The following is a 15,466-nucleotide window of genomic DNA, read 5'->3' as shown; positions in this document are numbered from 1 at the left end:
TAATTAGAAACATTTGAAAAGTTCAAATGTCACTCTTAATTCCATCTATGCTTACATATGTTTATTGTATTTGTCATGTGTCTAGTTAAATATGAGAGGATTAAGTTCCTGGTGATTGCCCTGAAGACCTCTGTGGAAATCTACGCCTGGGCTCCCAAACCTTACCATAAGTTCATGGCGTTTAAGGTACGAATGCACAAACAAGTACATATACACAATAACCCTCACATGTATAGATGCAGAATTACTATATATGTATATTGTATTACTATGAGAATGTTTTTCATCATATCACAACATTTTTATTTTGTCATTTGTTTCCTTTCTCTCCATCATAATCCTCTATTCTTGAATGTCTATGCCTTCCCCTATCTCTTACCCTGTTTCACTTTTTCTCCTCTCCCTCCTCTGTCTTGCTCTCTGTCTATCAGTCATTCACTGAGTTGCAGCATCGTCCCCAGCTGGTTGACCTTACAGTGGAAGAAGGTCAGAGGTTAAAGGTCATCTATGGCTCCAGCGTGGGCTTCCATGTCATCGACGTGGACTCAGGCAACCCTTACGATATCTACATCCCCTCACATGTAAGTGCAGGGCTTTTGCTTGTATGCATCTGTGTGTAAATTGTTTTGAACTCTTCAGTGAACATATTTACACGCAGGATATAAGGCAAAGTAGAAGGAGAATTTCTCACCACCACAATTTTTTGAAATCCCTCATGACCAAGCTCTTCTGTATTACCTGCGGATCTCCTGCCAAGCCACGGTCAACAGTGACTCATACTGCCCCACAAGGATTAGCATACAGGAATACAATGACTTCTTTTGACAAATTAACCCCTTTGATTGATTTACTGTTGGGCAAGAAAAAAAGATTGATGGCAGTCAGTAGTAGCTGCCACCAAAATTCCTTTTGCAACAAAGGTCACTTATTCTTTTAGCATACTTCTTTTTCCCATGACATCATGCAGACAGCCATGTAGGTACTCACTGAGTCACTCATGGAAGCTATGTATCAGTACTTATCCAGTTGCGTGTTTAAATGCAAATAAATTCTGGTACTTTCACACAGATTAGTTTGTTCCATGGTGGCTTCACTAATCCCATGCTTTTGCACTCAAATCAAGTTCAAATGCAGTTCAGCCAAAACTCTTGATTTAGTGGCAGTATTTCAGTCAACATTAATCTCAGGGAGCAGATGCGAAGACACACAAACATAGCATAGTGTAAATTCAACTTGATGACATGGTGTGACTGAGGTTATGCTATGTAGTAAGTACACCACAGGAATATGCTTGACCTCTGAGGTGATTGTCTTTTACTGTTTCCGCCTTTCATCCACACTTCCTTTTTTCTCTCCTTCCCTGCCAACTTCTCTTTCAGTGTGCCAAACCGCTAAAGGTGATGTCCTGCCATCCACCCTTTAGATTACGCCAATAGATCTTTAGTAAAACCCCATAGTAGATGCACAACAGAACTACATGTGTCTATATGTAGTACAGTTCATTAGTGTAGATATTAATAGATAACTTAGTTAGAAAAATGTTTGCGTGAATAAATTCATCTTACCCAAAGCAGTCAACACAAGGCTCTGGAAGGATACTACACTCCAAGCAAGATTTGTTTGGTCTCATGCTGGAGCCACAACAGAGAACTACAGATTCAGACCTAATTCCACATTATTATAATTGGCATTACTCTCAATTGAAGCAATATTTTTTTTTATCGCTCACTTTACATAATTCCAACCAACAACACCACCACAGTATGATGCTTACTGCTATTTTCTGATATCAATGTCTTTTCTCATGTTAATTACTTCCTCTACGTGTGAAGAAGTGTGAGAATAAGTGCATGTCATTCTGCAGAGTTCTTGTGTAAATGCAGTTTCTCATGGGTTAAGATGAGTTTTTTCACTACCTTGTCACTTATTTTGTCATACTGTTGTAATCCCTTGTTGTGCTCCTGAAGTGTAGATGTGATATAAATTTCTTATCTCATGTAAATTACTTTATTTTATGTGGTCAAAGTAAGCAGAAGTGTGGCAACAAGTGTATGCAATTCTGCAGGGTTCTTGTGTAAATGCAGTTTCTCATGGGTTAAGATGAGTTTTTTCACTAACTTGTCACTCATTTGTTGTACTGATATAATCCCTTTTTGTGCTCCTGGGGTGTAGTTTTGACTAGCCTACATAGCCTGCTGGCACAAATATAGGGGGTTGTATCTCTGGTCTACACTTGAGTAAAATGCACAGATTCAAGCTACTGTTTGTATGTGTGCTTGTTACTGTTCCAACAAGAGAAAATGCGTTATGTAGTTTGTCCGTTCACTCATTAAACAGAACAAGGCTTCTCAGACGACAAACCTAAGTTCAACCTTTACTGTACTGATGCCCCTGATATTTGGCAGCCTCGTCAAAATCAGCAAACTTGCTCTTAGAGGATTACAGAGCACAGGCCAGTAAAAAAACTACTTTAACTAATTCCGGTGCATTTACATTTTAATTTGAAATGTCCATGAATGTACACTGTCCCTTTTTAAATAAATAAACTGAAACTAAACAAAAAAAAAAAAGCTAACAAGCCAGCCAAATTCTGTTTTGTTAAATGATGAAACCTCTATAATATTTTAATCTAATGTAGATTATGATTCAATTTGACAGCTTTAATTAAAGTCTCTGATATGTTTGTGCGTGTGTATCTGTTTCTCTATTAGATCCAGAGCCAGGTGACACCCCATGCCATCGTGGTGCTCCCTAAGACTGATGGGATGGAGATGCTGCTGTGTTACGAGGACGAGGGTGTCTACGTCAACACCTATGGTCGAATCACAAAGGACGTGGTGCTACAGTGGGGAGAGATGCCTACCTCTGTTGGTATGTCAGACCCACGTGTATTTACGTGTGCTCTGTTGATTTAAATAGTTTTTATCTACACTGGAATCATGAAGACATTATAAATAAATAACCAGATTAAAAAAGTAATTTAAAAGTCACCAAACTAGTTAAGAAATGTTGCGTGTTAGTGTTTTGCAATATAGATCAAAAGTGTTGTGAGGTCTCTGAGAACTGAGCTTATGGGGGTTCATATAAGGTTTAATTACATTCAGAAATCACAGGAAAGCCCCTAGAAGTGCTTAGCTGGAACAAACAAGGAGAGGGAGGGGTAGTGAGGGTAAAAGATTGAGAAAGAGAGGAAAAATGGATAAAGCTGATTAATGGTGAGTGTAAAAGGAAACGTGAGGGTGTACAAAAAGCTCTGGTTCAATAGAGAATATCATTTAATTTCTTGTATTTTAGTGCCCTCATGTGGCAGTCAGGGATGTTACACTTTCTTATCACATCTGGACTCTACTGTATGTTGTAAATTTGAATACCTTAGTTTATGGAACCCGCTTTCAGATTTTTTGTTTTGTTGATAGTACCATGAGCTTGTCCAGTTTCAGCAAGAATTCATGAAATGTCCTCGAGGTGCAGTGGTGTGTCTCTGTAGTCAAACCCGATCTCAAAAACGCAAAGAGAAGTTCCTAGTAATAAAATACAACTTTGCATCATTGCATTATTGTATCACAAGCCTCAAAAAGAAATAAAATATCCATAACCTCTCAAAAAATGAGAAACAAATCTGTAGTTTTTCCTCTTTTGCAGCCTATATCCATTCTAATCAGATTATGGGCTGGGGTGAGAAAGCCATAGAGATCCGCTCTGTGGAGACGGGTCACCTGGATGGAGTCTTCATGCACAAGAGAGCCCAGAGACTCAAGTTCCTCTGTGAGCGAAATGACAAGGTAAAACCCAGTCTGATCACATGCACCTTTCTTTGATGCTTGGCTATTCTTTTGTCATTTTCGAAAATGATTGGAGTAAATGAAATAACATTAAAACAATGCTCTTGACTTCTTTGATTTGGTCTTAATTGCATGACATACACAAGATGTGAAAACATTGATTGTGAGCATTAAGTTGAGCATATATTTGCATAGAAAGAGAAAAAAAATTAAGATAGCAAAAAATCTGTCCATAATATGCATGTTACATCTTTTTCATACATACCCAAATGTACATGATAGCAATTAGTATTACTTACTTTGACCCATTACTTACTAAATAACATTTAGTAAATAATGATTATTAGTGTTCTGTCATTATTGAGAAATTATCATTTTAACAATGATTGTCTCCCTCTCTCTCTTTAGGTATTCTTTGCATCTGTGCGTTCAGGAGGTAGCAGCCAAGTTTTCTTCATGACCCTCAACAGAAACTCTATGATGAACTGGTGATGGCTCCTGCAATTGTCCGCTCTGCCTCACTCTCCCATCGATCAGCCCACCTTGGCTCACGGCACCTCTCACAAATGAACATGATCGAGGAGTGGCCACAAGTGAACTCTTTAACACTGGAGAGACTAAAAAGGTTTAGAAAAAAAGTTATTGTAAAGAAAAACAACAACGACCTGTTCTAAATGAAGAGACATGTTACCTTAGATTCTATCAGGTCATGCAGAAGCCATGGTTACTCAACTGACTGGCAAACTGGTGCCACTGACTTTCCAAATATTCTCTTCCTTCCTTTTTCTCTTCCCCTGTCTGTAACTCTTTTTCCCCTTTTATCTGTCTTTGTTATTTTCTCTCTGCAAGGACCAGTGCATTCAAGTGTTCATCAACTTAAGAGCTACACTTTACACCTGCCTACCACTGTCTCCCTCTTCCTTTTGTCCATCCCTTCTTCATCACCAAGTCTCTGCTCCTTCCACTTCCATCTAGTCATCACTTTTTCAGTACTTTGACATCCGTGTCCTCCATCTCCCTCACTTGCTGTCAGCCATGTGTGGGCCCATTCCCCGAGAACTACACCGCACAGGCTGGAGGAAGAATAGATAATCCAATTTAATCTAAATTTAAATATATACTTCTGAATATGACAGTGCAGGGAGGGCAGCTGAGAAATGACAAATCTACTCTGAATATTGGCCGTGAGAGCATAAAACCTGATTGATTTTCTTCTCTGTCACTCCCCTCCTCCTCCTCCCCTACTTCCTCTTCTTGCCATCATTTCAGGCTCCAAGTAGACTGAATTATGATTTAATGTTCAATTGCATTTTTGCTGATAGAGGTGCAATGAGACACTGCTGTCATAGGCAGGTTGTAACAGTATGCAAACATGATGTCTGTGTCCCTTTAAAATGAAATCACTGGTCCGCTTAGTCTCCTTTCTTTCCGTTTCCCCCCTCCTGTCAACCCCCATTATCACCAACATCATCATCATCACACCTCTCTTAACGTCTTTAAATTCTGAAGGTGCTGCATCAGATATACTGTAATATTACAATGAACAATGAGAGTCATTCTGTTCATTACATATATGTTTATTTCTGTTCTTTTCCTTTTCTGTGTAACAGTTTGGAGTCAGTCAGTCTTGAAGCTTGATGAATTGTACAGCACATGTGTGTCCCTGAATCAGGAGTGTATGTCAGTGTGTGTGTGCGTGTGTGTTTTACTTGATGTGGAAATGAATCCCATTCAAATCAAGTTTGAATCAAAGTGCGACATTGAAGTCAATGTCTAGAAAAAGAGTCAAGTAATTCAGTCTCTGTGTGTGAACTCTGACCTTAATACGATCAAAGCAACACTGAGTGTATTTACATGCAGATTTATGATAGTATCTTCTTGGTATGAAGTTTATGAGTTGGTGTATCTAAACACCATGCATTTAAAAATAGGCAATATTAGAGGTTGATTTTTGGAGAATGTTTTTCTTTCCTTTGACACAGAAATATTCAAAATGGTCTGGCTATTTGTAAACACAGTGACATGAAGATCCATATTAACGCCTCATCCTGAATTTGATGTTAACAGGATATGAGCTGGTACCCCTAATACTGTGTGCATGTGAATGCACTCATTGTTGAAAGCTGTGGTGTCCTTTTTGAGTCATGCTCCTGTGTGATTGGTTCTTCTGATTTTGGCTCCTAACTGTTTGAACGGTGCCTAGCATGATGTAAGCAAAACTAAAACGGAGGCCAAAAGTTTATCACTTACATTATAATTCAAATTTCTATTGCCTACAGGCTCACTTTACACTGTTTTCTTTGTGTTATGATCTAACTTTTAACACATAGTTGATGTTATTTGTCTCTCCTAATGGAGGTGTGCATTAACGAAGCTGAGACTTGATTTATTCTTTGAAAGGAGTAACTGAACATGATATGATACAATCTTACAATTTCATTCTAAATCATTAATACATACTGTATTCTATTTATAACACTATTGAGGGTGGACTAGTTCATGCATACTCATCCATGTTGGAGAGCAATATAATGCAGATTAGCCTCTTTGTTGGATATACTGTAGGCTTAGCAGTGTTGGCCTATGGTTGACGAAGTTGAGATGACACAAAAGAATACACGTTCCCCAATTACATAATCATCACCTGAATCAAGTTTTTCAGTTAAACAGGTTTCTGGTATATTTTAAAGGACTTTTTTACACTTGCATTGAGTAGTTGTTCCTGTGCAGCTGTAAGTTAGGTTCACTGATCTCTGTTAGGGGGAGCAGACTGACATTTTTAGCAATAAAGAGCCGAGCTGAAGAAACCACTGTCTTCCCTGTGTGTGTGTGTGTGCGTGCATGCATCTGTGTGTATGATTAATGAGCAAGTGTGAATGGGGCATTAATACTATGTTTGTCCATTATGAAACTCACTCTTCCCATTGGAAATGCTGATGGTCATTACACTGAGGACTCTCCTTTCAAAGACAAAACCACTGTATTCTTTATTCTGTTTATTTCCTGTTTTTCTTTATTTTTGAAAGAGCATTACTAATGTCCTGTTTTGGGATTTATTTGTTTTGTAAAAGAGATGCTGTAAGAGAGAATTAAATGAAACTAGAGCATTATGCTGTCCTTCTGGAGTCGTGTTTTTTCATGGATGCCTGTTTTGCAAGTGTGCACTTTGTATCAGCTTCAGCTTAGACCCCTTAGACTTTGCCCGCCCCTAAGTGTATCATTAACTGCAATAGTGTGTGTGTCATGTGCGTGAGAGAGGGAGAGATACAGAGTGGTGCCCAGATGTCCGTATTACTATCAAACAACGGTTGCATCTGAGCAATAACAGGTGGCTTGTTTTTTGCTATTTCGTTGTAATTTTGCATTCTATTATTGATTGTAATATACAGAATTTCAACATCCACAGTGTGCCACCATGTAACACCACTTATACAATCCTGAACCCAGTGTTTTCCAAAATAGATTCCAGACTGGCTCAACTTTTTGTCACTGTGATTAGCATTAAATCCCCCCCACTCCCACCCTATAAAAGTAAGGTGTGTGTTTGTGTATATATATATATATATATGAATATTAGGCCACAGCTTCATTCATGTGTAATTGTTCTGTCAGTACTGTAGATGTGTGTGTCCATGCACACATGTGCATGCATGTGTTTGTCGATTAGTGAGTGCACACTGCGTGATACTGCTGCTTTCACTGATCATTACCTATCTTCTTGGCTGAGGACTGGTTGACACTCTGGACTAGTCATGGAGTCAGGAAAGGTAAAGCAATTCTTGACAAATACATTCTTTACTCTTATTTTTTTATGAAATAGTTATGTATTCTTTCTCTTTATTTTAAATCATGTAAGCAATATTTGCAAGCAGCTGACCTGAAAAAATCAGTAGTTTTAAATGAGAACATGGTTTGGATTTTTATCCAACGGTGACTCATCTGTCCTTTGCATTTTTGTCAGTTTGCAAAGGACATTGTCATCATAAATCATTAAATTGTGTCTTCCACAGGGAGATCTCCATTCAAATGATGAGTACATACATTTTTCATTGAAAAGCATTATTATGTAACCTTTGTAAGTAATGTACAAATGATTGTACATTATGATTGCCATAAAGTAGTAATACATTTATCAATAGAGAGTAGAAAGACAGTAGACAAAGCTGTTTTCTGCATTTGTATTTTTACATTTATTTGTGACTCTGTGTACTATGTGAATACAGCTGTTTGACTTACTAATGTTCTTCTGTGTACGTTCATGTTAAATTGTGTGTTGGTTAGTATGTTCATGCATTCATGCACGCTTCTTATCGCATTGTTGACCTTTTACTCCTACAGCAGCTAACAGGCACACTGGCTGTGGCTGTGTTCACAGCAGCTCTTGGGTCCCTGCAGTATGGCTACAGTCTGGGTGTCATCAATGCACCTCAACAGGTAATTTAACAAAGCCTTTACTCTCCTTCTCGGCCATCCAATTGCCTCAGCATGCTGACATGTTTAGCAGGTCTGAATAAGTTTACTCCATCCTATGGCCATGACCCAATTGATCCTGTTGGGGTGGGACAAACAATATTAGAATGCACTAAATGCTGATGTTTCTCTGAGCGAAGGTGTTGGCAGCATTTCAGTTCATTCCCTGTCAAAAGACAAATATGTTCTCACCTGATGAGGACATCCACTTGTTCAGTTCTGTTCAAGGTTTATTGTACACCTCCTCCTCCTCCTCCTCACTATACAGACCAGCATGTGTACAATAACTCAGCATTGCAGAAAACTTGATGTCAATTTTGATCAAAGTTTTAGCCTAGATAAACATGCTAATTCAGTGGTTCAATCCTGCTTTTATCATCTCATAAATATTTTAAAGGTTAAACCATTTCTTTCTGACAAAAATCTGAAAAATGTCATTCATGCTTTCATAACCAGTCGATTGGACTACTGGAATTCCTTGCTCTCTGGCATCAGCCAAAAATCCAGCTCATCCATAGTTCTGCTGCCAGGATTTTAACTCGGTCTAGAAAACATCATCACATGTCACTGATCCTGGCTTCCCTACATTGGCTACCTGTTGCTTTAAGAAGTGATTGTAAGGTTTTATTGAATGCTTACACGCCCAGATAAGCCTTGTTCCAAGCTATCTATCAGATTGCTTATGCCCTATGTCCATTACCACTCCCATTGTATCATTGGATGCATTATTTCTTGTTATATCCAAATTTGATACACAAAGGGGACAGAGCCTTTACAGCCAGGGGTAGACTTAAGAACGACTTGCAAGAGGAGATCAAGGCTGCAAACTCTGTAACAGTGTTTAAGCAGCACTTTCCACTTTCCAGTTGGCCTCTGATATTTATTTTGTTTCAACTGACATAAATGTATTCAATTCAGTGTAAGACCTATGTCATAACTGTCACAGCCTGTGAAAAAAAATCATATTTATTGTTTTGTGGCTGCCTTTTGGTCTGTGTCTCTCAGTCAGCAGCCATGCTTTTGTGCTGATGAACAAATGTCCATGTCTTAGGTCATTCAGAAGCACTATGGACGATCATTGGGGGTGTGGTCAGAGGAGGCTGCTGTGCTGTCAGAAAACAGCACAAGCTCAGAGGCGGGTGCAGACCCTTCCGTGGTCATGTATTGGTCATTGTCGGTGGCAATCTTTTCCGTTGGTGGCATGTTCTCCTCCTTCCTGGTGGGATTTGTGGGAGACCTGAAAGGCAGGTGAGAGAGACAGTATAAAATAATAAGGACACATAGAGAGGAAGTTTGGTGGAAAAAACAGTACCTGAGTGAAAACGGGGCTAAACATTAGCTGGGAAATAGTTTAAAAGTTGAAGTTAAACCAGGATCAATATGGAATAATGCCATGGTACTGTATGCACGCCCTTATGACTCATCTGTCTCTCTCTGTATCCCCATCTATCACTTTCTGACCTCTTTCTGTTGCAGGGTAAAGGGCATGTTAATGGTAAACTTTCTGGCTGTAGCTGCTGGTCTTCTGATGGGTCTTAGCCGGATGTGGAAACCTCATATCATGGTCATCGCAGGCCGTGCTGTTATGGGCTTTTACTGTGGTACAGTAAAGCAAATGTTAAGACCTTTAATTTATACTGCTATCCAAAGTAATAAAATGTAAAACCAACATTCATAATGATAAATACACATTACACTGTAAATTCACATATTGGAAAGTTAGGTATAGTTGTAAAATTGAACAATTTTCTACTTTAGGATCATATTGAGAGTAAAGTGTTCCATATTTAAGAGAAAATTATGATGTGCTCCCAAATTACACATGGAACCATGGCACTTCATTTTTGTTTTAGGTCAATTAGCTCATAATGTGTGTTGTGTGTCAGGGTTGTCATCTGGGCTAGTGCCGATGTATATTGGAGAGATTGCACCGAAGGCTTACAGAGGAGCTCTGGGGACATTACACCAACTGGCTATTGTCACTGGCATCCTACTCAGCCAGGTGAGGTGCACTCATCTAGTCACACTGCAGCTGCATCTCCTCTGGATGACACTAAACATGTAACCTAAACCATGTATATGTGTGTTTGTCTGTGGATGTGAGTGTAGGTACTAGGTTTGGACTTTATACTTGGTAATGATGACATGTGGCCCATCTTGCTTGGTCTGTCTGGGGCTCCGGCTTTGTTACAAACCCTTATGCTGCCTCTGTGCCCCGAGAGCCCACGGTACCTTTATATCCTATTGGGCAAGGAACAAGAAGCTCGAAAAAGTAAGAATTATACATAGTAATCCTTTGTCTCTGTCATCTATCTCTCTCAGAACTCACTCATAGACATATAAAAGCTATGCATGATATTTGCAGATAATAAGGATTGTAATAGTAATTTAGTACTAGTACATTTTTTTACATTGTTGTTTTTACTGCAAATAAGTCATTTTTATAGCTATACTCCTCCACTGTGTTTTGTTCCAGGTCTACATCGGCTAAAGGGGGCATATGATCCAACTTCTGATTTGGAGGAGATGAGGAAAGAGAAAGAGCAGGCAGACAAGGAGCCCAAAGTGTCTATCCTTTCTTTGGTGGGTCTCTATAAATAAATATGGTCTGCTTATATTCTATGAATTTTACTTTTCCAGCAACAAGTTTATGAGAACTATGGGAAGTATTATGTTTGAATCCTCCTGTGCCATCAGAACACTCTCATATACAGTAACTATAATAGTGCTGACATATAACATTCCTCCTCCTGTCCAAATTAATTAGCAACCAAGGTACACTGACAATGTCAGGATGTCTTGTAATGACTCTCTGATAGTTAATGTTAATATATAACATGGCACTTTTTTCAGTTTTAGAGATACTGAATTAATGAGAAATATGCTTTGTATTATAACCTAATGTAAAAAGGCTACAGGTGAAGTCCTATCCATCCAAAAATTCCTCTATGAAACCAAAAACAGGAATTTCACCAATCGGTAAACATATTAAAACACTTGTTTCATGCATAACAGCAGACAATTAAACAAACATAATGTTGTTGGAAACGGCATGTATTCTCTAGTTGTAAAGCTAGTTAGTGTAATAGTTTAAAACAGAAAAAGATAGGACAAGAAATACACTACACCTGATCAGAAGTTAAACAAAAATGTGTGCATTCTACTTGTGTGCTTCATAACACAAATGTAGTGACAATATTTTACTGTTTTGTATTCTCTCCCAGATGTGCTCCTCTGTGTACAGGCAGCAGCTGTTTGTTGCGCTCATGATGCACCTCTCCCAACAGTTGTCTGGCATCAATGCTGTGAGTGCAACATTTATTTAAAATCTGCCTCTGTATGCCTCTCATTCAGATTTTAATTCATCATAATTATTTTATTATTACTATTTTGTCATGATGAAATGACATTTATGGTTTTATTGTCAGAGCATATAAACACATTAACAATAACTTCAGAAATACATCACTCTGCCTCTTTACCTTCCCCTCTATGTTGGTAAAAATGTGTATTGCTCTATTGTATGAGTGTATTTACTTATATGTCACTCAAACTATTTCTTATAATTACTGGAGATTCTAAGTAACGTGGAAAAGTTGTATTTGTTTTGTCTTTAAGATATTTTATTACTCTACATCTATCTTCGAACTGGCTGGTGTTGGACAACCAGTCTATGCCACCATAGGAGTGGGGGTCATCAACACCATCTTCACTATGGTGTCTGTGAGTAGCTACACACTTGTTTTTTCTTCACACATTCCTTTAAAAACACACAAACAGACATTTCACTTTATGTTCCAGGTTGCACTCGTGGACAAAGCTGGTAGGCGTACTCTTACCCTGGTTGGTCTGGGAGGGATGTGCTGCTGTGCTGTTGCCATGACAGTGGGCCTGAAATTTCAGGTTTGTCCAATCAGGCTTCAGAGCTTTAGTCTGTCAGCATCATAAGGGAATCATTTAACATTTTGGGAAATATGCTTTTTCACTTTTCTTTCAAGAGAAGATTGATTCTACTCTTGCACTTGCTCATGTAATATGAAGCTGCAGCCAGCGGCTGGTGTTTTTAGCTCAGCATAAAGACTGGAAACAGGGGAAAACTGCTAGCTTGGCTGTGTCCAAAAGTAACCAAATCTGACAACACGTACCTAAGCTCAGTTATTAACATGTTATATCTTGTTTATCAATCTGTACCAAAACCAATGTGTAAGTCCAGCACATTGCAGTATTATAGGAGATTTCATGTTTTACGTTTTTTGGCCGGGAGCAGTGACTTCCTGCAGTCTCCACTGGTTGCCTAGCAACTTCACTAGGACTAAATATGTCAGGAAGTCAATTCTCAAAAAATTGCATATCCATCACATATTTGAAATACATTTTCAACATGAGTGTGAAAGATTATTCTTGACAATGGGATGAATAGTTTGTCAAAAGCTGAAGGCACTTAAAACATTTTTCTGAAGATTTTCTCAGTTTTCATTGGGTTAGTTCAGTTGTCATCATGTATCACAATTCCATGTTTTTTTTCATCTTTGAGCATTAAAGGTCATTCTTGACCCATAAACACATTTTATTTCATTTTTCAAATGAAAAATTAAATCTAAAAAAAGAAAAGCAATTTTAGAACTGCTTGTCTGTGCTGTGGTGGAATTGATTATTAAGGGGGCCTGGATAGAGATGATACGACCTTTTTAATAAAAGTTTGAAAACAAACTAATTCCACATTTACTGTGTATTGGGATCTGGAAAACTATATAATTAACAAAGGCAAGAATGTTTTATAATATCCTGAAAATGTCCAAAATGGACATGACAGAAGCTTTGACAACACGCAGATTAGCATGCAACATGTTTCAAGCTCAGTGCTCTTTCACTCATGCAGCTTTTCATAGTTTTACAGCAAGAAACCACCCTGAGAGGAAACCATTTCTCTTGATGTGCTCTTTCCTCCAGAATGACTACTCATGGATGAGCTATGTCAGCCTGTCGGGTGTCTTCCTTTTTGTGAGTTTCTTTGAAATTGGTCCTGGTCCTATTCCATGGTTCATAGTGGCCGAACTGTTCAGCCAAGGACCTCGACCAGCAGCCATTGCTCTTGCTGGATGCTGCAACTGGACCAGTAACTTCATCATAGGCATGACATTTCCATACATACAGGTAAGCAGAAAGGACATAACATGAACTGTTAGCTTGTTCAACACAGTTTGCTTGTGGATTGACATGTGCCTTTGCATTTCACACAAAATCAGACACACTCCACCTCCTGACTTGCCTTTTTTACTTTTCATTTTTCAGAAGTGGTTGGGCAGTTATGTGTTCATCCTGTTTGCTATGATGCTTTTCGGCTTCACTGTGTTTACTTATCTCCGCGTCCCTGAGACCAAGGGTAAAACCTTTGAGGAGATTGCTGAGGTCTTCAAGAAGGGACGAAAAACTAAAAAGGCACAGAGCCCCAAAGACGAAACTGAACTGCAGCAGCTCAAAACAGCCTCAGATGCTTGAGACAAGAGTTGTGTGTTTGTGTAGTCTGTTTGTGTTTGTGTGTGCGCATGGGTGTACACATCATTCAATGTGGTGTTTGTTTCTATGTTTATGTATGTTTGTCTTTTTAGTATTACCGGAATTACTGATAGAATATATAAAAAAACAACACTGCAATATCATGTTGCCGTTAATAGCCACTCTAGTGGTGTGGCTCTATGGGTGGCAATGTTGATTTTTGCATTCATGTTCCCCCCTTGTTTTCCCTCTATTAACATTGTCACTGTGAACATCAATGAACATTCAAGCCTTTTGCAAAACAGTTCACGCAATGTTGATTAAACCTATTGCCGCCACTGGCGACTGTCCTGTGTTGGTGCACTGGGAATGATACGTTGTATGTCAACCAGTAAGCCTGATAACTTCTAACTATTTATCCTCATTGCCAGAAGGGGGAGACAAAAGTTCCACACTGCAGGTATAACATCTAAGCCCAGGTTTAACATCTAAGCCTAGACCACCTCACAAAATCGCTAGTGTGGCTACAACCTCTTAATCTTATATGGAGTATTGTTTACATTTCAAATAGAAATAAGGGGTGGGTTCTGATTGCATTGTATTCTCTGCCATCATAATATAATATTTGATTGCAGTATTTTATCCTGCTGGTCATCAATGGATAATATCATTGTGTTATTAGTGAGCCAAGAAATGAAACAGTGTTCGTATTCACAGAAACATAAAGTGATATAATTCAAATATTACTTTCAATATTACTACAAGTGTCATTTGTGACATTTGGGTACCTCTGCATTTTCGCTGTGAGCTAAACAGCCATCAGCTAACACACACACCTGGAAACACAGGAAACTTACAGTGCCTTATCTTCAAACTGTAAAAACAACAAGTTCTTTAAAGACGTACAGTATTTTACATCATTACAATGCAATATAGTAGATATCCTACCATTATTAATCACTGTTCCATTTGCATTTTTGGCACAGCTGTTTTGTAATGTGATGGCATATATAAAAAGGGAACTTTGGGAAAGAAATGCTTGTCTGTTTCTTTTTATACAAAGCAAAACTTAATTCTATTTCAAAAATGGTCAAACAGATAATGAATAAATCATGAAAAGTTTGAAATCCAAATTATTTTTCTCATAAATGCAAGATGGTGGACAGGTTTTGTGATATTACAAAAGGCTAATCTTGAATCTATTGTTACTTTAGACATAGTAAAGTAACTATCATATTCTGGCAGGTGAAAGCTATGGAGATGTAGTGTTTTTGTTATTGTTTTTATTAATATAATCTTAACCTAACCAGACTGTATAACATCATGTACTATATATCCATGATAAATATAATCCAAGTAATTTAACCAAACTCTAAGAAATAGTGACTCAGTACTGAATAAATGGTCGATATATTGTCCACAGCTTCTCAATTCCTGTCTGAAACGCACCAAGAATATGAACATCATGCACACCTTAAACCAGTCGTGGAATGTAACTAAGTGCATTTACAAGTATTGTACTTTAGTATTGTGCTTTACTTGAGTATTTACATTTCATGCTACTTTGTGCTTTTACTCCACTACATTTTAGGGGGAAATGTTGTTCTTTTTACTTTACCACATTTGTTTCCCACTTTTAGTTACTGTAGTGTTTTTAAAAAAAACTTAAACAATATATTTCAATATTTATAACTGTTGTTTAAATGGGGTGCTCTTTT

At 38.1% G+C, this 15,466-nt stretch overlaps 2 protein-coding genes across 3 annotated transcripts in view; both read left to right on the top strand.

The window, feature by feature from the left end:
- Positions 1–6,876, top strand: part of tnika (TRAF2 and NCK interacting kinase a) — a 61,073-nt gene extending 54,197 nt beyond the window's left edge. The window contains exons 31-35 of the mRNA XM_062440039.1: positions 86–186; positions 432–581; positions 2,712–2,871; positions 3,643–3,782; positions 4,191–6,876. Of these exons, the coding sequence (XP_062296023.1) occupies positions 86–186; positions 432–581; positions 2,712–2,871; positions 3,643–3,782; positions 4,191–4,274 (635 nt within the window). The 3' untranslated portion in view covers positions 4,275–6,876. The remainder of the gene's footprint in view (positions 1–85; positions 187–431; positions 582–2,711; positions 2,872–3,642; positions 3,783–4,190) is intronic.
- A 528-nt stretch (positions 6,877–7,404) lies between these two features.
- slc2a2 (solute carrier family 2 member 2) lies at positions 7,405–15,168 on the top strand. Of its 2 annotated transcripts, XM_062440042.1 has the most exons (12): positions 7,405–7,549; positions 8,121–8,216; positions 9,304–9,500; positions 9,729–9,853; positions 10,139–10,254; positions 10,362–10,524; positions 10,729–10,835; positions 11,477–11,557; positions 11,871–11,975; positions 12,054–12,155; positions 13,203–13,406; positions 13,545–15,168. In XM_062440042.1, the coding sequence occupies exons 1-12, from the start codon at positions 7,535–7,537 to the stop codon at positions 13,749–13,751; spliced, it is 1,518 nt and encodes a 505-aa protein (XP_062296026.1). In that variant the 5' UTR covers positions 7,405–7,534; the 3' UTR covers positions 13,752–15,168. The 2 variants fall into 2 exon arrangements, with proteins under 2 accessions (XP_062296026.1, XP_062296027.1); XM_062440043.1 differs by lacking the exons at positions 7,405–7,549; positions 8,121–8,216; positions 9,304–9,500 and having other exon boundaries at positions 9,743–9,869.
- Positions 15,169–15,466: the final 298 nt, after the last annotated feature.

The sequence above is a fragment of the Scomber scombrus genome, chromosome 19 (assembly GCF_963691925.1).
Source record: "Scomber scombrus chromosome 19, fScoSco1.1, whole genome shotgun sequence".
NCBI lineage: Eukaryota > Metazoa > Chordata > Actinopteri > Scombriformes > Scombridae > Scomber > Scomber scombrus.
This window is presented reverse-complemented; position numbering and strand designations above follow the sequence as displayed.

Coding starts and splice junctions, on each gene's coding strand:
- slc2a2 (XM_062440042.1), top strand. Junction 9,854..10,138: donor TGTTATGGGCTTTTACTGTG/GTACAGTAAAGC, acceptor GTTGTGTGTCAG/GGTTGTCATCTGGGCTAGTG. Junction 13,407..13,544: donor TGACATTTCCATACATACAG/GTAAGCAGAAAG, acceptor TTCATTTTTCAG/AAGTGGTTGGGCAGTTATGT.